At 47.7% G+C, this 25,680-nt stretch overlaps 1 protein-coding gene across 1 annotated transcript; it reads right to left on the reverse strand.

Annotated features, from left to right (window-relative positions):
• Window positions 1-764: 764 nt before the first annotated feature.
• On the reverse strand, window positions 765-18,555 carry HSPA5 (heat shock protein family A (Hsp70) member 5). The gene is made up of 9 exons (XM_085613785.1): window positions 18,189-18,555; window positions 16,002-16,151; window positions 14,293-14,524; window positions 13,909-14,043; window positions 4,742-4,854; window positions 4,255-4,645; window positions 3,710-3,947; window positions 2,724-2,891; window positions 765-1,703 (listed from the first exon to the last, which is right to left on the reverse strand). The coding sequence occupies exons 2-9, from the start codon at window positions 16,124-16,126 to the stop codon at window positions 1,141-1,143; spliced, it is 1,965 nt and encodes a 654-aa protein (XP_085469911.1). The 5' UTR covers window positions 16,127-16,151; window positions 18,189-18,555; the 3' UTR covers window positions 765-1,140.
• Window positions 18,556-25,680: the final 7,125 nt, after the last annotated feature.

A 25,680-nucleotide genomic window follows, 5' to 3' on the forward strand; every position in this document is an offset into this window, starting at 1 on the left:
GATCCACTCCAACACTTAACCTGTACACTATTCTATAGCTGAAGATGGGTGAGAATTTCCTGGTCATGAATACATTCCCTATTCTTTACTACCCACAGCTGGTCTGTTTTAAATTCCCCCTCAGAATCCCTTTAAGAGATTCAAAAGACCTGGATGTTCAGTGCTTGCATGAAGTTCAAGTAGCATTAATGTTATATGCCAACAAGAAATACTACCAACCTGGCTCAATAACAAAACTACACTACTTCGAACCTAATCACTGAACGCCAAGACACTTCAATTCCCCTGGACACCAACCTCACCCTCAAAAAACACTGCCAATCAACGATGAGGACACCTTGGGACCAACTTCCCTCCTCAAGAAAGAGAAACTTTCTTGCAAACAGCGAGGAATTCATAACTGCCGTTCAAAATATTGTACGGTCCCCATCTGGATGATGGCAATGCCATACTCCAGGGCTTCACAGGCTCCACACTACACCAATTTAGTGAAGAGTTGAAGACACCCTTTAAAGAACACTAAATCACAACAAACAGTCCACAAAACAGCTTCTGCTCCCATCATTCATTGCCTTTATGGTGGTCTTTGACTCCTAAGTGGTAGGATCTTATTTTTAGGTTCATGCTGTAGAAATAACGCATACATATTTTTCTGGAAATCATATGACCGTGAAGGGCTAATACACCCACAAACCCTTCTAACCAACGTCCATCCACCACACCACTTAGGACATGCTTTGGAAAAACATTTTGCCAGAAACAGGTTAAATATCAAACATTTATTGTGGTCAAATATGGTAGAAAAAAAGTTCTACACAGGATGAACATGACCAATTCTCAAATAAATAGAAATGCTTTTGATGGGATGTGAACACAATGTTTCCAAAAACGGTCAGACACCTTTACCAATGCCACCCACCGCCCACCACCCTTCGGCACCCCGTCCCCCCAAAAAAATAAACCCAAGACTTTAGTGACAACTGCTAATGAAAAGCAGTAAACAGCCATTCCAGGCTAGCATTTTAACTCCACTCAAGAGTGAAGATTACACACATTCGAGAAGTTTCTCCATTCAATATTCAACTGAAGTTCTTTAGTCCATATGTACAATGTTACTGCATTCAAACGAATCCAGAAGACCTACAACTCATCCTTCTCTGCTTCCTCCTCACCACCAGGGGGAGGCGGTCCTGCACTGCCATACAGCTTGCTGACTATTGGTTGTACAATTTCCTCCAATTCCTTCTTTTTTGCCTTGAATTCTTCTATGTCAGCATCCTGGTGGCTTTCCAGCCATTCAATCTTCTCTTCAACTGCTTTTTCTATGGTTTCCTTGTCTTCAGATGATAATTTACCACCTAATTTTTCTTTGTCACCAATCTGATTTTTTAAAGAATAGGCATAACTTTCCAGCTCGTTTCTTGTATCGATTCTCTCCTTTAATTTTTTATCTTCCTCTGCGAACTTCTCTGCATCATTGACCATCCTTTCGATTTCATCAGGAGTGAGGCGGTTCTGATCATTGGTAATGGTGATTCTGTTTTTGTTTCCAGTACCTTTGTCCTCAGCAGATACACGAAGAATACCGTTCACATCGATTTCAAAGGTAACCTCAATTTGTGGAACACCACGAGGAGCTGGAGGGATTCCAGTCAGATCAAAAGTACCCAACAAGTGGTTGTCCTTGGTCAATGGACGTTCACCTGAAAACAAAAAGTAGATTAACTCCAGAAAGAATCGTTAAAGATGGTTTACAAAACTTAGTCAAAAAGTTAAATCCACAGAGACTATTCTCTCAACAATAAAATTTGTGTCGCACTGGTCTCAAACCACTGCTTTCCTCAGGAAGTTATCACCTCACCTTATTCTGCACACTCTAATTGCATCAAAGCTGGACTTACGTATACCCCTCATAAGAAAGCTACTAATAGTGAAGCAGTAAGTGCCTAGTTGCAGTGTCACCTTGAGGGCAGACCATAGAGTTACATTCCATTACTGAAGTTATGTTTAACACAGCCATTTGCCAGGCAATCACCAGTCACAGCAGATAAGTTAAGCGTTTCCCTTCACAGATGAATGAATGTTAATTTATACCAACTTAGGTCCAGATGGATTGTTACCACTCAAGACTCCGAATTCTTAATATTTGAGACTAAACACCAGCTTTGATTCCAGAAGCCTACTGACTCCCTCACCAGTAATGCAAAAGTACCCATATAAATCATACCAAGCACCAATACTGATGAAGCAAAAGTTACAAATTACAGCGCGTGAATAAGTATCCAGGTATTAACATGGAAGTAAAATCCTTTAGTAGAACACGGTGAAGTTCTTTGAAAAGGGGATCCAGACTACACAATGGTAAGAGACTGCTACAAATGCCATTCAATTACAGAAACATGTAATGGCAGCCACGGTTCCTTTAAAAGTGCTCGAGAATTAGATAGATAACATGGTCTCCCAAGTATTCGAAGCACCTCTATCTTTTAAAACTAAATGCGTAGCAACATTTTACCCCAAAGAATTGGGGAAAGGAATTAAGTGGGAGGTAACCAGATTGTCCATGAGAAAGGATCTCATGGCTGCCATTACAGACATTAACAAAACTGCAACAAGGTGCGTCTCGCTACACTAGCTTAGGGGTTGAAACCAGCCTATTCATCCTAGACCGACTACGGAACAATCCTTTCACTATAGGGTTTAATACAAGTGTCAACTCTTACCTTCGTAAACTTTGATGGTGACAGTGGGTTGGTTATCAGATGCAGTGGAGAAGATCTGAGATTTCTTTGTGGGCACAACAGTGTTTCTTGGGATCAATTTAGTCATAACACCTCCAACAGTCTCAATACCAAGTGTAAGTGGACACACATCAAGGAGAACAAGGTCACCTACAGAAGATAAGAGGCAACGTTATTAGGTAAATCAGGTTGAAGACATTTTCAAACAGGTCTTTATTTGCGAGGGGTTCGAAAATCAGTTTCCCCTCAGGATACTATGGCAAACTCCCAGACAGTAAGCGGACTGAAGAGTTTAGAGGTATGTCCTAGCATTCGTTAACAGAGGACTGACAGTTAAAGTGAACATGGGCCAAATATTACAACCGGACGCAGGTATGCAGTAGGTTGGTAGTATACAGTACGGGTATTCCAGATGAACACAAATTCTCATTTATTATGTTTTTTCAGCTTCTATTCAATTAGGTGGATAGCAGTGCCAAAATCTGTAAGAGAACGTCACTATCGATTGTTTAAGGTACAAAATAAGTTATGACCACGTGAAGTTCTCTCAGCAGACATTGATGGCAAAAGAGAGAAAAACACAACGGGAAAAACTTAGCTAAGTGAGAAAGCAGGAATCTGCAAGACTGAGATAAAGGGACAGGGAGTGTCTAGAAGAGCCATGAGGTTGATCCAAGCTACGCAGCCTCGGCATTCGGTGCACCGAAATTTAAAACCTCCAGCCGTGTTTTTTTTTTTGCAGGGCCTTAGCCACCAGCACTCAATCCAATAGACATTAAGGCCCGATTGGTTATGACTGCATTACGTGCGATTAAACGAGCTATCTAAAAGCTAGTAAGCCAAACAAGCACATCTATGATGACAAGACAGTTATGTCTGGAAAGTACATTTTGTTAATGAGAAATGGAGATTGAAAGAGGAGAAGAAAAGAAAAGAAAAAAAAAAAACACCTACACAAAAACACTTACCGGTATCCTGATCTCCTGAAAGTACACCAGCCTGGACAGCAGCACCATAAGCTACAGCCTCATCTGGGTTGATACCACGTGAAGGCTCCTTCCCATTAAAAAACTCCTTCACCAACTGCTGAATTTTGGGGATTCGAGTGGAGCCACCTACAAGCACTATTTCATCAATGTCAGTCTTCTTCAAGTCAGAGTCTTCCAAAACCTTCTGTACAGGCTTCATGGTTGAACGGAAGAGATCCTGAAATGAAGTGATTGACATTTAGGAAACAAGAAGCAGTTTATGGACAAGATCAAAGCACTTTCATGGACAGCACTGTTTGACACCTAATAACTAAGCTGGGGACATGCCTTTTTGGTTGACCAATCGTTGTATAGCCCCTTATGTAATTGTGGTCTAGTCCCTTACTCCACCCAAGACAAAACAGTCACTGCTAAGGAAGGTAATGAAAGGAAAATCATGTTAATGGGCAAGGCCTACACTTAAAAACGACATGCTTTCATGAACAGAATGTTCACACTGGACTATTGAGTCTCACAACACCTACCATATTTAGTTCCTCAAACTTGGCGCGAGTTAGTGTTTCAGAGAAATCCTCTCCTTCAAAGAAGGACTCGATTTCAATTCTGGCCTGGTGCTGTGCCGACAGGGCCCTCTTGGCTTTCTCAACCTCTCGTCGCAGCTTCTGTACTGCTCGGTTGTCTTTACGAACATCTTTCCCAGTCTTTTTCTTGTATAGTTTAATGAAGTGCTCCATAACACGCTGGTCAAAGTCTTCTCCTCCCAAGTGAGTATCTCCGTTTGTAGCCACAACCTCAAAGACGCCATTGTCGATAGTAAGCAGAGATACATCAAAGGTGCCACCACCCAAATCAAACACAAGGATGTTCTTTTCACCGTCTTTCTTATCCAACCCGTATGCAATAGCAGCAGCAGTTCTGGAAGAAGAAAGTGATCACATGATTTAGCCTACCTACAAACACCCAACCAGCTACAAATAAAAGACACTGTAAAAATAGGTATCGAGAACTTACGGTTCATTGATGATTCTCATCACATTCAATCCAGCAATGGTACCAGCATCTTTGGTAGCCTGACGTTGAGCATCATTAAAATAGGCAGGTACAGTCACAACTGCATGAGTAACCTAAAATAAGCAAGCAAAGACATCATCATGTGACAACTTAGCTTGGTGTCATTTTAATTAGCTGCTAACAAAAATTCATTTTCTGGGAATACTGGCTAGTTAACTGACAACTAGGACTCTACCTTGAACACAGAGTATAATACGGCACGTTCTGATATTTGGATTCTTGTAGGCCTCAGTTTTGAGGTAACGTTAAAAGGTTAGGGAACAGAAAAAACAAAGCTAGAACTCGGGCATCTGAAAAAGGACCATTTTATTTGCAGAAAAGGTGCACAGGTCCAGAGAAGAGTATTAAGAATATAGCGAACAGAAACTAGTTTCAGTCAAGGGTGTCTGCAAAGTGGGATTACATTTTTTGCTGTGAGATTAAACGAATCTTGGCGTAAAGGGTTTAAATCAGAAACACCCAATGCTTCAATACACTTGCTTCAATACTGGTTTAAGACTCAAGTAAAAACTTTTACGTAAATGTATCCAACTAAAACTGAGGAAATAGGAAGGAGGAGCCTAGCGCGCATCCAAGATGGTCGCGTGAGCACAGGGCTCCCCGGACCCTTTCTGCTCCTCGGAATATATCCTGAGACTATCCTGATTTGGTGTATGGAATCTGGGAGATGAAGACCAGCTGATCATATATCTCTTTTCAAAACTCCAATCGGACCTGGGAATCCTGAGTTATCGTCGCCGGAACTTTTGGGACCCACCCGACGGAGGTGGCCGGGGTGAAGGTGACCCGTGGGGCCGGGCTGCAATTGAACAACAGCGGCCTCAGCGCGGTGCCAGTTACCGATTCAGCACTTTCGGTTTCGGTTTTGGCCTTCAGGAGATCAGCTGGCGTGCGTGCTCAAGGTGGCGAGGTGCCTCCCGGGCCTCTGCCCGAGGTTTGCTTTCATCTGCTACTGGCGGGTCTGACGCCTCCGGCCCCTACACCGACGGTTTGTGGTCCTTTTGCTGGCACCCGCGCACCCCTTGATCGGAGGTCCCATTGAGTGACTGCGCTCACATGGCGGGCAAAGGGGGTCCGGAGGGGCGCAAGACCAAGGCTTCACTGCGCGGGGGTGCGGTCCAGAGCAACAACATGGACCGCTATACCCAGGGCAGGAGGTCCCCTGGCGCTGCTGGCCTCTCCCCGGACGCTGCAGGGGGAGGCACGACCGTCGCTGCGGAACCTTCCCTGCAGGACATTATGGGCGCCATCGAGGGCATCAGGGAAACTATCGCGACGCAATATGAGGCCCTGGCCCGTAAGATCGACACTGTCGCGATCGATGTCACCCTGATTCGGGCCGACCTCTCTAAAACCAACGAGAAGGTCCAGGCCCTTGATGCACGGACCTCCACCCTGGGTGCGGAGGTGTCGGATCTGCGGGCCGCGCTCGGGGACATTAGAGTGGTCAACGACCATATGGCCCGGCGGCTGGAGGACTTCGAGGGACGGGCCCGACGCAACAATATCCGCATCATTGGGGTACCGGAGTCCTCCGACAGCCGCCCGGTGGACCTCGTGGTCGAGGAACTTATCCTGCAACAGCTGTCCCCGGTTGGTCTAAGCAAATTCTTCGCTGTGGAGCGGGCCCATCGAGTTCCGGGCGGCCGGCCGCGGCCGGGGGCCCCCCCGAGGCCTATCGTGGCTAAACTGTTCCACTACAGGGACCGCGATGCTATTCTGCAGGCTTCACGGACCCGTGGCCCGGTCCGCTACGAGAACTCGACCATCAATTTTTATCCGGACTTCACGCAACTGGTCCAGAAACAGCGGATGGGATTCCAAGGGGTGAAGCGCCGTCTCCGCGAGCTAGGCCTGAAGTACTCAATGATCTACCCGGCGAAACTTCGAGTGGAGCATGGAGAGCGGACTGCCTTTTTTGACTCTCCTGTGGCCGCAAGTGACTGGCTGGACTCGCTGCCGGACGGGGGTGGCCGGCCCGGGCCCTCTGGGGGCACCGCAGGTGACGGGTCCCCTTAGACTGACCTTTGGTCCTTACTTTTTGCGGCTTGGCACTGTACAGTTGGGTCTTACTTCTTTTGCATACTGTGCTTAACCAGGACCCGTGAGGGGTGCGGGCGGGTACGGGTCCCTTTCCTCCTCCGGGGTCTTTTTGTAGAATGGGGTTAATGGGGCGACAGGCACACTGCAAGTTGGGGGGGGTCTTTGGCCCGCAGGGGTGCAGGGTGGGGGGCGTTGGACTTGGGGTGGGGTTGGGGGGGAAGAGGGGTTGTTTAGTTGTGTGTTTTTTGTTTACAAGGCGAGGTATTGATTTTTATCCATATTTGGGAGCGGTGCTGCGGGCTGGGGGCCTTTTGAGCTATTGGATGGGATGGGGGGAGACGGGTTGAGGCTTATGTCATGGAACGTCAATGGGTTGGGGGACCGTATTAAGCGGGGTGTTGTACTGCAATATTTGCGTCGTTTGACTCCTGATGTGGTGTTTCTCCAGGAGACGCATTTGGTCGGCAATGTTTGCCATGCGATGAACAGGGGGGGATACCGCCTCGTAGCCCATTCTGGTTTCACAACTGGCTCCAGGGGGGTGGGCATTCTCCTGCGAACCTCCCTTCCGGTGGAGATCACGAGGATAGTCTCGGATGACAGGGGGCGCTATGTGTGTTTGACTGGGAGGTGGGAGGGGCAGCCCCTTACCCTGGTTTCAGTCTACGTCCCCCCGGGCCTCCAGAACTCCACCTTCACTGACTTGGGTCGAATGCTGCTTGACCTTCCGGACGGCCTCCTGCTCATGGGCGGGGACTTTAATTCTGTGGTTTCGGGTGAACTGGATCGTCACCCACCAAGGACCCTCCCCGCTGCCCAGTCATGGCTGGGTGGGATGTTGGAGACCTTCGGCTTGGTGGATAGTTGGAGACTATTGCATCCGACCCAGTGTCAGTTCACCTTTCATTCGGGGGCGCATGGGAGTCTCTCCAGGTTAGACTACTTTCTTATGCCTGCGGCGCAGACTGGTCGGATTCGAGAGGTCAGACACCTGGCGCGTGGTATCTCCGACCATTCTCCGCTGTGGCTTCTCTTTGACACCGGGTCGCGGTCCGCAGGTCGGATAGCTCCCATTAACCCCTGGTACCTGCGGGACCCTGTGACTCGTGACAGCCTGGTTAAGGCCATGGACCAATACTTCAGTGAAAACGAGGGGTCGGTGTCGTCTGCGTTGTCCCTTTGGGAAGCCTTTAAAACTGTGCTACGCGGACACGCCCTCGCCCAGATAGTGGTGGCCAAGAAGGTTAGGAGCGAGGCGGTGGTGAGGCTGGAGACTGACATCTCGGGGCTGGAGTCGGCCCTGGAGGCGAATGTTACTCCGGACGGACTACATGCCCTTAGCCTGAAACAGTTCGAATATAGGTCCCTGGTCACTGACGCGGCCAAAACTATGTATAGGGAGCGGCAGGGCCGACTGTATGACGCGGGGGACAAGGCGGGTAAGTTGATTGCGTGGCTGGATAAAAAAAGAGAGAGTGAATCGTGTGGTCCCCGAGTTGCGTGCTGCGGATGGTGTGTGTGTGACTGAGCCGGATGAGATTGTGGAATGCTTCGCTGATCACCTCCGGGCGGTGTACTCCCCGGTGACTGACAGGGACGAGGATGACTCTCGCCTCCTACTGAGAGATATTGCTCTGCCCGGCCTGTCCGTTGAGGACCGGGAGCGGTTGGACGCCCCCTTATCGTCGGATGAAATAGCGACCGCGATTCGTTCCCTTCGCTCGGGCAAGGCTATGGGTCCTAACGGGCTGCCCATTGAACTATACAAATTGCGTCCTGATACGCTTGCGCCCTTCCTCGGCCGCATGTTCCGCGACTCTCTTGCGGCGGGTTCCCTTCCTGCCGACCAGCGCTTGGCCACTATAGTCGTTATTCCCAAGGAGGGCAAGCCTCGTGACCGCTGTACCTCTTACCGGCCTATTTCACTGCTCAATGCGGAGCCTAAAATCCTGGCGAAAGTCCTGGCCAATCGATTGTTGAGTGTAGTGTGCGACCTTATTCATCCGGACCAATGCGGCTTTATCCCGCACCGCAACACCGCTCTTAACTTGCGGCGTCTGCACGGGGTCCTCGCCAGGGCGGAGTTCCTCCCCGAACCGGCCGTGCTGGTTTCTTTGGATGCCACGATGGCATTTGACACTATTGAGTGGCCATTCCTCTGGGCCGTCTTGGAAAAATTCGGCTTTGGAGAGGGATTTATTGGCTGGGTGAGGCTCCTTTACACGGGACCCATGGCTCAAGTGGTGGTGAATGGGCGGGTCTCTCGGCCCTTTGCCCTTGGCAGGGGCACGAGGCAGGGGTGCCCGTTGTCCCCGTTGCTTTTTGCTCTCGCCCTGGAGCCACTCGCTGCCTGGCTCCGTTGGGAGCCCTCGCTTAAAGGGATCCGGTGGGGCCCGGGCTTTGAAGATCGGGTCTCGCTGTATGCGGACGACATTCTCCTGTACCTCACCTCACCGCGGCAGTCACTCAACGTCCTCTTTGACGTTCTGACCTCCTTTGGGAACAATTCGGGTCTCACGATCAATTGGTCTAAATCCTGCGTTTATCCCATCGCTGGTGGTCCTCCTCTCCTGCCGCCTCGGCTCCCGATTCAAATATCTCTGAGCGGCTTTAAGTACCTGGGGATATACGTTTCGCTGGACCCGGTGGCTCGCTACGAGCAGAATCTTCTGCGTCCACTTCGGCGGCTGCGGGAGGACACGGCCCGGTGGTGCAGGCTGCCCCTGTCCCCGCTGGGTCGGGCCGCGCTGTTTAAAATGATGTCCCTTCCCAGGTTCCTCTATGCACTCCAGAACTCCTTTGACGTTATCCCAGTGGCCTACTTTCGGGAGGTGGAGAGCCTGCAGAGGAGACTGGTGTGGAACGGCCGGGCGCGTATTGCTCTTGCCAAGCTCACTCTCCCCTGGTATGACGGGGGCATCGCGCTTCCTGACATTCGCAGGTACTATTGGGCCTCGCAGCTATCTGCCATTAACCACGCCACGTATGCGCCCGGCTTGAATCCGGCGTATGAGATGGACAAGTTCCTGCTTCCCGGCGGGAACTACAACAGGGCACTTTATTCCCGCCTGGCTGACCGGACCCTTACGGGTCCTACTAAGATTGCTGTGCGGACCTGGAGGGCTGCCACTGCGGCCACGGGCTGGAGTGAGCGAATGACATGTGCTACTCCCTTGTTTGCCTCCGACCGCCTGGGCAGCTTGTGGACCACCAAGGGGTTTGACCAGTGGGACACGATTGGTATCAGCAAAGTGGGAGACCTGTGGCACAAGGGCGCGGTCAAGGCTTTCGCGGTGCTCCAGGCCGAATACGAGCTGACCGACAGGGAGTTCTTCCGCTACGCCCAGGTTCGACACGCCCTGCTCTCGGTCTTCGGGGAGGGGACCGAGATCCCTGTTTCCTCGCCCCTCGAGGACCGCGTACTTGACGGACATGTCCCTGAAAGTACTATTTCTTTAATTTATAAAAAATTGATTAATCACCGGGCAGATCTCCTGGTGCGCCTTCGGGGGGCTTGGACTGGGGATGGGGTTGAATTGGACGACGAAGACTGGCAGTCTGCACTGTCGTCCCCCAAGGAGGTTGCCATTCCGGCTCGTCTCCGGTTGGTACAGCTCAAGATTCTCCACCGGGTGTATGTCACGGGTCCGCGCTTGGTCGCGATGGGATTCTCTGACGACGGACTCTGTAAACGAGGCTGCGGGCTCAGCGCCACCTTTCTTCATATCCTTTGGGAGTGTCGCGAGGTGGCGGACTACTGGCGCCGGGTCCACACGGTTATGGGACAGGTCACCGGGGTTGTGCTGCTGCCGGAGGTGCGTCGCTGTGTCCTGAATGTGTGGGAGCCCAATGACTACAACGCGGCTCAGACCCGATGGGCGGCCCTAGGGAACATGATTGCCAAGAGGGATATAGCGCAACTTTGGGGCGCTCAACGGCCGCCCACCGTGTCAGTATGGAAGGAGAATATGGACTGGTGTATGTTTCGGGAGAAGACAGTGTATGTGGCCCGTGGCAAGCCGGGGGCATGGGGTAGAATTTGGGGTCAATGGAATGCGTATCGCGGAGGCATCTGTACGCCCCCCCTGGTAGACACTGATATCGCCATGTCCCCCTGACCCTTGACGGCTCCTAGCGCCTTTTGTAACAACCACATATGGACGTTCATCTCCCTTGACCCCCTTCCCCCCCCCCTCCGTTCCCGGCCTCCCGGTCCTCCTCTCTTTAGCGGATTGCTCAAATGTTCTGACTGGAGTTTCCCGGGGGGAGCCTGAACCGCACTGATATCCCCTGTAACTCGCCTTTTGTTTTTATTGTTTTTCTTTTTTGTTTCTGTTATTGTTGGACTGACGCTTGCTGTTCTTCGAGGACTATCTTGAGCCACTGCGGGGCAGTGCCCTGGGAACGGATTGCAGCCTTGATATGTGTATATTTCCTTATGTACCTAGCGGCCGGCCCGGGTGGTTGTAGGCCCATACTTGTAACCGAATTATTGTTCAATAAAAACTTTTTCCAAAAAAAAAAAAAAAAAAAAACTGAGGAAATAGCAGAATGTCCGATTTGCATGCAGTAAAAGGTCCAGAAAGGGGCCGGCTGCTTGCACTGAGAAAAGACCTGGGGTCGAGGGATTATTTGGGAACTAATTCATTACAGATTGTCAATCTACAGTAAACGAACAACTTCAAGAAAAGAGGATATTGAGATGGAGATAGAAGTTAAAAATGCACTAACATTTGTGGGTTAGACATCCCCTCAGAGGAGAGGTCTTCAAACGGGGAAAGGGAAGAAGTTCATGACCCAAATGGCATTTGAATCACAATACATTTAAATGTACACACAGGGTTCACTGATGTGTTTTTCATCCATCGTCATTGTGGGGTTTTGGAATATTCTATAAATAGTATTGGGGCATGTTCTGCATTTGGCTTGCTCTCGAAGGCTTGCTGCTGAAAAATCAATGGAAACTCGGCAAATAAGGGAAGGTTGGCAGGGAGGCTGAAGCATTGTGCTTTGAAATCACTTTCCAATACTTTTGTAGCTGCCTGCAGACTTTTCAGTGCTTACACATACACTGGCATTGTGGGGGATGTTGCCACTGTGTTAATGTATTGACAGCTGCAGTCTGCATGGCTTGAGAGGGAGGGTGGCCGCTATGGATGGTGCTTGAAGGGAAATCATTCTTTGAAGTGGAGCGCATGTTGCTTTTTACAGGGTGATCTGGAGGGTGCTTTGAAACCCTGTCAAGTTTGCCAAATCTATGCACAATAACTGGTCAGTAGCATAGTAATGGCATCATGGGCTCTTAAGCAAGCAAGAAAACTAATCCCCCATCACCCCGACTGCTTGGTTTTATTAAAAACAACAAAAAAAAAACTGAAATAATTGGAGTTTAATGTGCCACTGAGGCCTCTGGACCCAGGTTTCACTGCACCATTGATGGCTATACCCCTGTAACTGCGCCAAAGACTTCTGTGCATTCTGGGATTGTAGTCTTATTTGGTTCAATATAAAACTACAAGTCTGAGAACGCAGATGAAAAACCTGGACTAGAGACAGCTAGTTTTGCATGGACCTGGGAAAATTAGCATCTATGCTTTGAAAAAGGGGCACTCGCTATGGCTTTAAAGGAAAGTACTGGATAAGACTTTGCAATGGTTGGAAATTTCAAGAGGGCATACAGATCAAGTTCTCGGGACTGGATGGTTTTTTTTTTTTTTTTTTTTAATGGGCACATGCACGTAAAGAGGGGAACTGAGCTGGTCTTTCAATAGGCGATGGGACAGGTTTTTCTAAACTGAGTGGACGAGGATTTTCAGACAGAAGATTGGATAGAGATTTCAGTAAGGAGATACTGAATGTGAGCGTTTATGGAAGAGACGGACTAGCAGGGCCCGCATGTGGTATGGGACAGCTAGGTCCCCAACCCCTTCACAGTGGCGTAACAAAGCCCCCCTGCAGCGCCCCCCCCAGGCTTACCGATAGTGGAGGGGGCCCCCCTCAGCCCCTACTGATGTGAGTGGCCCCTTCAGCACATCTTGCAGGGGGACCCTCTCACGTTTTGTTATGCCTCTGCCCCCCCCCCCCCCCCCCCCGGATGCCAACCTTCGCAGGGGCACAAGTAGTAGTCTGTGGTAATACCTCCCACCCCCCTCAGTACACTGTCTGTTTAAACTACTTTTTATCAGTGGTTATATAAAAAGCACCTTTTTTAATATCACTTAAAACTCCATTCTTTTCTCTCCCATCTCCCTTTATGCACCAACAATCCATTCCTCCCATCGTATTTGCAACAGTTCAACAGGCTGAGCTGTGGGCGATTTGGGGATTGAGCTGAAATATATTTTTAGATGCCAGTCGCCACTAAAGTAATCCGCACAGAAAACCTGAACACAAAAGGGGTTCCCTGCTGCCTGGTTTTATTCACCCGTTTCAAACAAAATAAATATACCCCTATACCATAAATCTGATTCAATAGTTTACAGGTCGATACATTCTTTATATGTATCTGAAAGTCATTCATGATTTCAAATACTTACTATAATCTCTGCTGGTCACTTGGCTACCTAACATCCACTAGTTGAATAAAGGTATACACCCATCGTGACAGATTAGACACATATGGAGGGTATTTTTTTACAATTGTACTTTTAGTACATTCGATAATGTGCATTAAAGAAATCATACACGTACAGGGTTCAGACAGTTTAATTTGTGTGAGAAAGACCGCTTGACGGTTAAAAACGAGTCACGAAGTTTGGATTTATAACGAATTAAATCCCCTTTTGTATCGCTTTCTTGTGGTTTTGGTTCTTGAGAGCGTGCCGAGGACACATTCAATTTTATGGACTATTACCGGTGGCTCCGCCGGTTTGCGCGCCGCCTCCCACAGGTTTCCTGGTACCCGGAAAGAGCGCTTGCCTGTTTGAATACATTATATATCTCCAGCCCCCTAATTCTGCAACAGGATCACTCCTCAGTATGACATACATAAAAATTCTGAATACCACAGCTTTAGGTAAACCTTAAGAAAGGGTTACACCATGACAGGGCATTTCAAAACATACCTTCTTTCCGAGATAGGCTTCAGCTGTTTCCTTCATTTTTGTCAGGACCATTGCAGAAATCTCTTCAGGAGCAAATGACTTGCTCTGATCAGCAATATCAACTTGAATATATGGCTTGGTTTTCTTTTCAATAACCTATGCAATAGAAGTGCACAATGAACCTCAAATAAATAATTGGAGTGAACAGAACGACATTTTTGTTGGATCTCGTTTTTTGTCATGTCTACATGGGATGTTTTTCAAACTAATTACTACATTTACTTAGCAAATGTAGCGCATTAAGTGAAAACAGAATGTCCACCTTTAAAGTCCAACAGAAAAAAACATTTGCAATTCTCGATTTCCAAACTCCTAGTCAACTTCCTGTGATAATGCATCACCTACCTTAAATGGCAAATATTTGATGTCTTGCTGAACGGAGGGATCGTTCCATGTGCGGCCTATCAGGCGTTTAGCGTCAAACACTGTATTCTCAGGATTGGATGTCAACTGGTTCTTTGCCGCATCACCTATAAGCCGTTCACCTTCTGGAGTGAAAGCCACATAGGATGGAGTAATGCGATTACCCTGGTCATTGGCAATGATTTCCACACGTCCATTTTTGAAAACTCCAACACTGGGGGGAAAAAATAGAAGTTAATGTGAAACCAAATAAATTAAATCTAGTGTTAATTAACATCTCTGACAAATGAGTCTAAAGGCCTACATGCAGGTCATTATCATATATATGAAACACTGTATGGGTGGAAAATTCTGGACTTGCGGCGCTACAATTGTTAAGGCCCAATTTTATGTGTGGCACAATCCTCGTGAATGGCTACACCCAAGAGCCATTGAGAAGGTAAAGTTAGAAAACGGTGGAGGGTAGTGCCTTCTTAGTTGGTCCACGTCAGTGGATAATCGACATCAAGAACATTGCTCAAAATGAAATTACTTGTGTTGTTTTTATTTTTTGACAAAAAATGCAGGTATAGATTGTGAGAGGAAAAGCGACAATCTTGATGTCGATTATCCACTGACGTGGACCAACTAAGAAGGCACTACCCTCCACCGTTTTCTAACATTATCATATATAGCAGAGTAAGGAGTTCAAGTACATAAACACACTAATATTCAAAATCAATCAAAAATCTCTATTCGGCATCTAGAAAACACCATAAAAGCACATAGCAATAAAAAATCTCATTAAAATCCATGCTGATATACATCAATTACAGTACTAATTTTTGCTTCAGCAAACCCCTCGTTTTCCTTATTTTTAAGCCCATCTTCAGGAAATTCACCACACAAAACAGAGTCCGAGAGTCATTTACCATTTGTAGGTGTAGCAAGGCGACCCTGGCCTGCTTGAATTGAGCCGGTTTTAAAATACCAACTAAAAATCGACGTCTCGGCACTGAATAAAATGGGCATAACAGTACAAAATGAAGGGTATCCTGAGGAGATCGCAGCCACAGGGACCCTTCTGCTCAACCGAAACAGTAAAACCATGAGGCACAGATAACAAGTGATGTTAAAGATTGAGCCTAAAAACGGGTGATTAAAAACCTATCCTGAGCATTACACATAAGAGTCAAATACGGTTCCATCCCCACCACCGTTTTCAACATATTGTAAGCTATCACAGAGTTCTTGCCCCCTTCTTTTGTTTCTCTCTGCAATTGGACATAGTTAAAATATCTTTTCATCACCAATTTCCTGTCCAAACGGGTAATTACCATAGGGGTACTAAAAAGGTTTTTGCATCCAATAGACTCAAGAGAGGACTTTACATATCTCAACCAAGGAATGGACTACCCTTTTTCCCTACTGATGCGGTCCATAATTATTTGCCTGTTTAGTTCAGCCTCTGGGTTCGCCCATATCCTAATCCAGGCCATAATCGGCTTCAAATGAACCACATCCTCTATATAAACCAATCCTAATTCCTAATATTCACAACTTGACAATTCCAGTAACTGCCAAACAGTGTCTTAAAGAAGGGGGGCAGGTGCAACGGCTACAAAGTACACAAGATCCCCTTCATCATAGTTTTTACAGCCTTTAATTAAAATAAAATTAAAAAAGCGCTTCTTACAATAAATAAAACATACCATGAATATGTGGTACCAAGATCTATTCCAACCACAGTGCCAACTTCTTCCTTCTTGTCATCTTCATCCGCAAAGACGCTGGTGACAACCAGCAGCGCTATAAAAAACTGCTTCATCCTGGTCATGTGCCGTCAACTCTGTAGGTGTAAACTAAAAGAAAAAAAAAAATGAGAAGGTCAACATTTGAAGGAATTATGTAACGGAAAGGTTAGGGTGAATGATAATTTTACTTTTCAAATGCTATGCGGCAGCACACCCACGCAAACAATCGAGATATGCAAGCACGAGGTGTTTGCGAGTACTATGTTAACAAGGCATTTAATGCGAGTATGGAAGATTCATAACTGTACAACTGAGTTACAATAGTGAGTTAAACATGACACGTGAGAAAGACCAACAAACGCAAATCAATTTCCACCTTTGCATGCGAGACGGAAAGGAAAGCGACTACAAGCAAATACCAAGAAGCGCCCGTCCACAGTACAAATTGCCCCCCTCTAGTGGTCTGAACACATTCCTAAACTTGCCTATGAACAGTGCTGACTGTTCAAGGTGCATCTGTGATCACTAATGCGCACTGCCAGTGGTTAGACTTATTGCAATCAACCTCTCACATTATGTATTTCATGACCAACGCGCATTAGCTAGTATGAGAAGGCTGCAGCAGGGAATTCAGTAAGTGCACAAGCCCTCTGTGGACAGGATTACATAGACGCAGCACTGGAGGGGCGCACCGAACACTGCTGCAGGCAGACCGGTGATACCTTATCTGCTGCAGAAGGAGGAGAAAGGAGGTGGCTAGATACTACAACAAGGAAGGTGCATCGGAGCAGCTCTACTCAAGTCTGGCAGGAAGCGTAACTAGGCGCCCGAGCAAGCTCCGCAGGCCTTAGAGCAACACAAGTGGTGCTCTAAGGCCTCTGGGCGAACACACGAGTCACGGCGGTGCCCGGGGGCTATAGGCATACGATCAGGGCCATTAGACCAGTAAATGACCTGCATCTTGTTTTAACCAACAACCTCACTAAAATCCCTTGTTCTTACAAGGAAACATGCAACTCAAAGCATCATCATTTATTCCTCAACTCGTTAGGTGTGTTTTCATGCAAGTATAAAGTAATGTAGCGATGTGGAACGCGTATCTTGTGGGCTGGACTAGTATAAACGTTATAAAACAACCTTACACCCGCAACAAGTGAGAGCTGGATGACAGTCACAGATGGACACATGACAACGTGTTCAGAAAGTAGACCCAATTGAGCGTAAATCGAAAGAGTGTACCTACTTGTCCGATACATGGGCCAACCCCTGGTACCTCCAGCCCTAGACAACATCACCCCAACTGGCACTCGATGAATGAAACCCAGGTCCGAGAGGTACCTCTTATCAAATGGCTCTCGCAGAGGAAAGGCCTAGGACCACGCCCTGGCAGCACGGCCAGAAATGGGGGCAACGAGCAGTCACAACAAGGAGCAAGCCATCCCTCCACCGGTCCCCCCTCGAGCGGACAAATGGAGCACACTTCCCTCTTCCAGACACCCCCTCCCCAGAAGAGAAGCCCCCGGACACCTTGATGCATAACGGAAGCCCTCATCAGGCATGCCCCGGACACCTTGATGCATAACGGAAGCCCTCATCAGGCATGCAGCCCCGTGGGGGAAGGACCCCCCTCCCTCGCAGTTCTCGGACAAGGCCTCACAGTGCCAGGACACATCACCCCTCTCCCCGTCACCCAGGACAGCCGCCTCCGGGACACCACGGATCGTAGTGCTGAAAGGAAGGCCCCGACCCACGAGAAGGTCCAGACCACTACCCTCCCGCTGGGCAGACTCCCGGCACCACGATGCCGACAGGAAAGCCTCGTCATCCACCTTCCTTTTTCGAGAACCTTGACAAGGCCTCAACCAACTCCCCTTCCGATAAGCTCGACAGGAAGACCTCCACCCCGCGGAAGAAAGCCGGGGGGGGGGGGGGGAACGATCCATCAGGGAGCCAGCCTTCCTAAGCCGCTGCTCGGGGAGCACCTGACAGGTATCGCACTTCCCCTTCAAGAAGCCGGCTGAAATGAGGAACACGAGGCCTCCCGGTACCCATTGAGACACACTGTCAGGACATCTCGGTGCCTGAGGGCTCGGCTGTCAGACGCTGGACAGCGACCTACTCCCTCCCTCTCGAAGCCCGGCTCACCTGGGGCGCTCGGTCTCTGGACGGCCGTTGTGTGCCGCGATACACAATCCAGTGAGGCAGACGGAGATCTCAGCCTGTGGCCCTGTCCAAGTGGGGGTGCTCCGAAACCACGCAGGCAGGTAGATGGCGCTAGGGGTGGCAGGCTCTGGGTCACGCTTTCTGTCAGGGCGGCGGTGGCTTCCAGATGCTTCTACCGATCTCTTTCTATCTCTGTCAGTCTGTCAGACGAATGATACCGGCCTCCGCGCGCCGCTCGCATATATATTCTTGCGCGGCCGTCCAGTCGTGGAGCCCAATCATTGGCTGAACTGGCTCGCGTTGGAAGCAGACAATTGGCCAACTCCGATATGCTGGCCGTTCTGGATTCGAACACGTAACTGATTTCGGTGACGTTAGACACTCTTCTCCGCCCAGGGTGCTCATTAGACATTGTCTTGCAGTCGCGGTCCAATCAGTTTGGAGGTTTGCGTCAGCCTGCCTAACCTTATTGGATAGTGCTCTTACCCGTGCCATTCATAGTTTGTGACGTGCGAACCTGCGGTGGCTTGTCGCTTCAGTCATCCAGGCCGTCGTTATTTCCGGAGAGTTACGCCGCGAACAGTGCCCAAACAGCCCACGTAACTGTCTCAGAAGCGGGCTGCCATCGTGGTATACCTCAGTTTTGAGATACAATAACGGCAGATACTTAAGAAATATGATTATTCAAATGTTTTGACCATATCCCAATTACCAGGTTTATCGCAAAGCGATTTACATCAATATCAGGTTTTATCTTTACAGAATTTTGAAATCTGCTACACTTTACAATATTTATTATAAAATATTGGATGCCAACATTTAAACTAACAACAAGCCACTTCGCTTGTCTCATAGACGTTATCCTTATATTTATTGGTTTGTTACCAACCACACTTTTAGTTAGTTTCAAATCTGTACCTTCTTTCACTCAACAGTGACGTAGCCATCTTTGACTAATGTTCTTCAACAGTTTTAAAGTAGGGAGTCGAATCACATTTTTAGTAATCTATACGATATTTTGAACAACACATCAAACAATGGGCGTTTGCATGCAAATATATTTATCTTTTTTTGTTTTTGTCCAATCAAATATGCTAAATATAACACAAACAATATTTTACAGTACACACATAATATTGTATTTTTGAATATCTAAACTCAATCGTCTACTTACTACTTGAGAATTTTTATTTAATTGTACGGTTTATAAATGATCAATACTTCATTCCCATTCTGAACGGGGTTCGATGCCATTCTAAGATAGGTGCACTGTTCGACTAAATACTTGCCGTTGTCCTTCTTCTATATCTAGCTTCTGATATTTTTAACCTGACGCTCGTGGTATGCGGTGCTGTGCAACCGCTTGATAGTCCGTCTTCTGTGTTCGCTAGGTCTAGAACTCTCCTGGCGTTGCTCGTTCAACTGCCCTAGTGTCATCATTCTGGCACACTATTGCATCCTCTTCGGTGATCTGCAGGGCTGTCGTTTACAGCTCTGTCTTATTGGCCCACGTATCCTCTCACCTCTCCTTACACCGATTCTGTTTTATATCTGACAGATATATTTTTACAGAGTGGCAGAACCCGGGTTTCGACCTGGTTGGGTTTCGTTTTTGCACTGAATGGTTTATTTGCTTTCGAACCTCAGCAACGAGTGCAATTTATTTGTGTGGTGTAGGGCTCACATTAGGAGTAGTGACCCTTCTTTTACCCTCACAATTCCTTTCTCGCTCGTGCTGGGTGCCAGTCTAGCCAGGGCTGAGCCATGACCTAGTGCCTGTAGGCTGGCGCTCGACTCCGTTTGGGTGCTTACAGGATCCCCACGACCTCATGGCGCAAACCTTTGCTCATAATTGACCTCTGGCACCTGGTAGTATGAGAAATGGGTATCTTTAAAGGGTTGGGTATATTTTGTTCAAATTACCAATTCGGTTACTCTACCAGTTCGTATTCTTATTTTAAGCATTAGTCACGCCATACAACATTAGAAAGCATCGCTGCTTTTAACAGGTTTTAAATGTTCTGCACGTCATCGTTCCACTGGAGGGTTCTTGGATTATGTAAAAGTTATTTCTAAACAAAATAATCTGTAGTTGAGCAAGTTAAGAGCATGGCTGCAGACTGCAGACCTTGAACTATATGAGTCTGACAGTTCAAGTTCTTTCCATTGAGGGGAAAAGACTAAAGGGAAGCCTTCAGGGTGTAATTTTGAGAACTACATTCTTAGGTTATATATAAGTGGAAAGCAACTTTACAAGGATGGAAAATATGGTAGTAAATCACTTCTGGAGAACGAGGTAGTGCTGAATTCAAAATTTGCGAACATACGTGACAAGAATTTTCAATTCTATTAAGGACACGGAGGCGAGGATTATGCTTCTCAATTTTCTTTACTGAAAATTCTCAGCAGCCAATCAGATAAAGTAAAAACAAATACACTACAATACCCATTAACACTACTGGGTATCACATGACAACCATAGAGTAGACCCCTATATAAGGAGCACAAGAGAATACCACATCCTCTTTCTTTTTGTGAAAATAAACAGTTAAGTCCGATAATAAACATAAACATATTCTGACATCCGGAAACAGCTGGAAAGCAGATCCAATTTACGGAAGGAAAAAAACGTCGGCCAATGGGCAGCAACGAGATCTGAAGCCAGCTTCAACGGAACAGCTTCCTCATGAAGGGACTTGAAAACTCCACAAACAATGAAAATCAGCAAACTTTATGTGAGATCAGAACCTGAAATGGAAAGACAGCCGTAATACCACACTCCCAGTAATAGGGACTCATAGTATAAAGGGAAGGGCAAAAAACAGCCTGATCACACAGTGCAATATACAAACAATGTCAATCAGAGATTACAATACTGAATTATGGGTGGGATAATCCTCGCCTCCGTGTCCTTAATAGAATTGAAAATTCTTGTCACGTATGTTCGCAAATTTAGAATTCTATGTCAGGACCGGAGGCTCAGCTTATGCTTGTTTAAAGCTGCGCCACCACAACATGCAATATTTACAATAGGTTTATAATAAAAGGTTTTAAATGTAGAGTCAGATGACCAGTCAGCTGCATTCATAATGTCCAATAAACTGACTCCTACAGAAAAAGCTTTGGATGCCATGGCACCACGAGCAGAATGAGTACCAAATCTGGAAACATCAATACCAGCTTCGCCCATGAGCCAACGCACCCATCTTGCTAGGGTAGCTGGGGTCACTGGGCGAAAAGGTTTCTGCAGAGTGATCAACAATTGACCCCCCATATCCTGGCGAAAGCCTGCAGTACTTACCTCATAATTCCGGATACATTGTACTACACATAGTTTAGGATTACCAGGAAACACAGGAAAGGTGACAGGAGAGATGTTACATTTAGTGCGTCTGGTGACCAAGAAAGTAACACCCTCCGGAGAAAACCTACGACCCGCTAGATCAAGAGCGCGGATATCGGAAACTCGCTTGCAGGACACTAGGCAAAGCAGCAAAGTTAGCTTAGCAGAAAGTTGTTTACGAGACAGAAACTGATTAGCCGGCCAGGCGTCCAAGAAACGTAAGACAGTGGAATCATCCCAAAGCTCAGAATACTTAGAAGAAGGTGGTTTTACCAACCGGATACCTCTGAGCAACTTACACAATAAAGGGTGTTCACCAATCGGTTTGCCATCAATCGCTACGTGACCTGCAGAGATGGTGTTCTGCTCGATTTTCCTGGCCTTCTTGTGTTAACAAGTGATTGAATATGACTTCAGTCTCTTACCATTCAAGTCTAAGGGTTAGAGTAGTGAATGGAGCCTATTTACTAGGCACTTCGATATGATCCTGTGCTCTTCCCCATAGATCAGGGCTTGCACACATAGCCTAGGGGATAGATTCGTTAGTATTAGGGATAACCTGTCCTGTAGTGAGGGTATTTCATGGAGCCGTGCTGAATTCAGGCCTGGTAGCCCTCAAACGGGAGGGACTCCATCTTTCTTTCTGCTCCGGCAGCTTGGGATTCTTCTAGGTCAAATGCAATGTTTTAGTTATGAGGTGTTATTCGCTTGGAGAGAACCGGTTCAGGCCGGCCCTTATCGAAGGATTGTATTTTTCTTCATGCCGAAGACACTACATCAGGCCGGCCGGCTGGGAACGTGTCCTTGGTACGGGGAGGTACAAGAATTTGGTGGGCGGCAGGTTACGGGCCGGAATTTTCCATGAGGAAATGCACCTCTATATTAGTGAAAGTTTGAGGCAGTTACATGTTCAGTCCGTAGGCGGCATCTAGCCGTTAGCAGTAGAGCTACTACTTATTCCAGGGAAGACAGACGCCATCTTGAAGGCGGAGAAGAACTGAGAGACAGATGCTTTCCTAACAGAATAACCAGAGAGGAGAGAGTAGCCGATAAGGAAGAGGTCCCAGTGACTCGGAGAAGGGTGATTCCAGGCGAGCCGAGGCACAGACGAGAAGGGAGCCTAGATGACCACTGAGTGCAGGCTACATACTACTAAGGTGATGTCGACCCTTTCTTATTAGAGTGTACAACTTAATCTTTCACTTTTCTTTGCAGGTTATGTGTTATATCGTAATGTTATGTGATTGTATGTGCAATGAGTAATAAAGTATCCAGTTTGTAGTGAACCAACATATGCTGTGTGTTCTTGTATAAGAGGGTAGCCTATTCTTCTAGTCAGCTGCGGCTACATGAACAGATGTTAACCCTGATCAGGTAAGTGGTAACTGAATAAGGGAAAGAGGAGCCCCTCGAACCTGAGAACAGGCTATGCTCGAACTGGCAATCCTTGTGTGATCTGATGAATAGTGAGACTGATTCCCTTTTTGTATGTTATGGTGATCATAGGATGAACTGTCGTATGAGACTGCCGTCTAGGTAGAGAGGTCTGGATCCGTATGGGATCGCGAGGCCGCCGATTGTGCTGAGACTGCCGTCTGGGTAGAGAGGTCTGGGTTCGTATGGGACCGCGAGGCCGCCACTTGTGATACTGTCGTATGGGCAGAGAGGTCTAGATCCGTATGGGATCGCGAGGCCGCCGATTGTGCTGAGACTGCCGTCTGGGTAGAGAGGTCTGGGTTCGTATGGGACCGCGAGGCCGCCACTTGTGATACTGTCGTATGGGCAGAGAGGTCTGGATCCGTATGGGATCGCGAGGCCGCCGATTGTGCTGAGACTGCCGTCTGGGTAGAGAGGTCTGGGTTCATATGGGACCGCGAGGCCGCCACTTGTGATACTGTCGTATGGGCAGAGAGGTCTGGATCCGTATGGGATCGCGAGGCCGCCGATTGTGCTGAGACTGCTGTCTGGGTAGAGAGGTCTGGGTTCGTATGGGACCGCAAGGCCGCCACTTGTGATACTGTCGTATGGGCAGAGAGGTCTGGGTTCGTATGGGACCGCGAGGCCGCCACTTGTGATACTGTCGTATGGGCAGAGAGGTCTGGATTCGTAGGGGATCGCGAGGCCGCCGATTGTGCTGATACTGTCGTATGGGCAGAGAGGTCTGGGTTCGTATGGGACCGCGAGGCCGCCACTTGTGATACTGTCGTATGGGCAGAGAGGTCTGGGTTCGTATGGGACCGCGAGGCCGCCACTTATGAGATCTTGGTATGCATAGTAGGAATCCCCTGTCCTTAGGTGATAGATATATGTGGTTGTAGGATTGTAAATAGGTTCTAGGGAGGGGGTAACGTTCTGGCTGGGTTAGTGAGGCTCTGATGAGCGGGTTCTATCTGATCCGAAAACCCAAGCAGAACATTTGGCGTCACGAACCGTTTACGAAACCTGTGTGCGTTGTGGTTGTATTGTGTTTGCCTTTGGCGCGTGCGTGGTTTTGTTTGTATATTATTTGTATCTACCTGCGTATAATTTTCTTTTCTCTTCTTTTTCTTTTTCTCTTTTTCTTTCTTTTCAAAAATGTTTTCTAGAAAGTCGAAATCTGCTTTTAAGTTGCCCGTTGATATTCCCGGTTGGGATTCAACGCCTTATGAAGCCTTAGCCCGTGAGTGGGCTGATTCTACTGGTTTGAGTGAGAATTGGAATTCTTTTTTGGAGCTGGCGGAGCCGGCTAATGTGATTACTTGCTTACAGAAGGCGCCGGTATCTAAGGGTGATGAGCTTCCCGTTTTAGGGCGCAGAGGTTGGATTGTTCTGTCTGCGTACAGGCTTCTCCATGAGAGGTTGTTGGAGTTGCAGAACTTGCATAAGGATTTGGAAGCGAACTTTGTTGAGATTCAGAATGCTCATACTTTGTTACGGTGTCAAAATAAGTTGCTTGCTGACAAACTTGAGACGTACCAAACTATTGCCGAGAGAGCGGCTGTGCGAATTGCTCGTTATAAATACAAGAATCGGCGTGGTCGGGTTTCGACGCGGAAGGTGCGTCTGGTCGTGGCGAAAGCCGGACTGGATTGGAATCCTGATGAATGGGATGGTAATATCTGGAACTCGAGTGATTCTCCTTCCTCGGGTGAGGAGTCTGCCAAGCGCGAGTCCTCTCGCTCCGGCCGTGCTTGTAAATCTGCTTCTTGTGCCTCTGATGGTGCACCCCGTGATTGCGCTCATCCTTCGAGCGGGGTCGACGCTTCTTCCACTGATTGTTCCTCTACGTGTACTGGTCAAGCTCCTTGTGATGCTCATCCCGCGGTCTCGGCGCATCCAGTTTTTCGACGGAAGGTGCAGCAGGCTCCCGGTGCTCCGAATGGTATTGCTTTAGACTCTTTGGAGGATTTTACTCAACAAGAAATTAGTGATATTTTGCAGCGATTTCGGCAACGAGTTGGTGAGCCCTTGCTCACATGGATGGTGCGCCTTTATGAACTGGGCGCTGCTGGCATTATGTTGGATGCTGGAGATTGTTTGAAGTTTTGTTCCTTGAGTTCGGATTCTACTGTACAGGATCATTTTCGTAACTTTAATGGTGGTGGTCAAATTTCTTTGCTTCAATTGGCGACTGAGGGTTGTAATCAAAAATATCCTACTGAGTCTGACTGGCCTGTGAATGACAAACCGTGGTATACTTTGCGCGATGCTGCGCAACGTCTCAAAGAGGAGGTGATGAAAACGGCAATTTTTCTGAATACTGCTGACCGGTTGCTTGATGCTTTCTTGACATCTTCTGTGCGGAATCATATTATTCGTTCTTCCCCTGTTGCTTATAAGCAGGTCATGATGACTTTATTGATTAATCGGACTGGTAACATGTTATCTGTGGTGCTGGAATCGGTGCGCCAACTCGGTGAGTTGGGTGAGTGGTTTAAACCTGAACGGCAGTCCCGGCCTGACACTCGTACTCCTGGTGAAAATAAATTTACTAGACGTGATATGTTTCTTGCTCTTCTGGCTGATGGTGTGCGTAAGGAGGACATTGATGGTGAGACTACTTCTCGTTTGTGGGAAATGTTTCGCAAACGTGGCTTGGATCGAAAGGAGGGTGCCCGGCGTGTTCGGACAACTGAGTGTGATCGTGGTTTT

This window comes from Triturus cristatus, chromosome 1_2 (genome assembly GCF_964204655.1).
Source record: "Triturus cristatus chromosome 1_2, aTriCri1.1, whole genome shotgun sequence".
In the NCBI taxonomy this organism is placed as follows: Eukaryota; Metazoa; Chordata; class Amphibia; order Caudata; family Salamandridae; genus Triturus; species Triturus cristatus.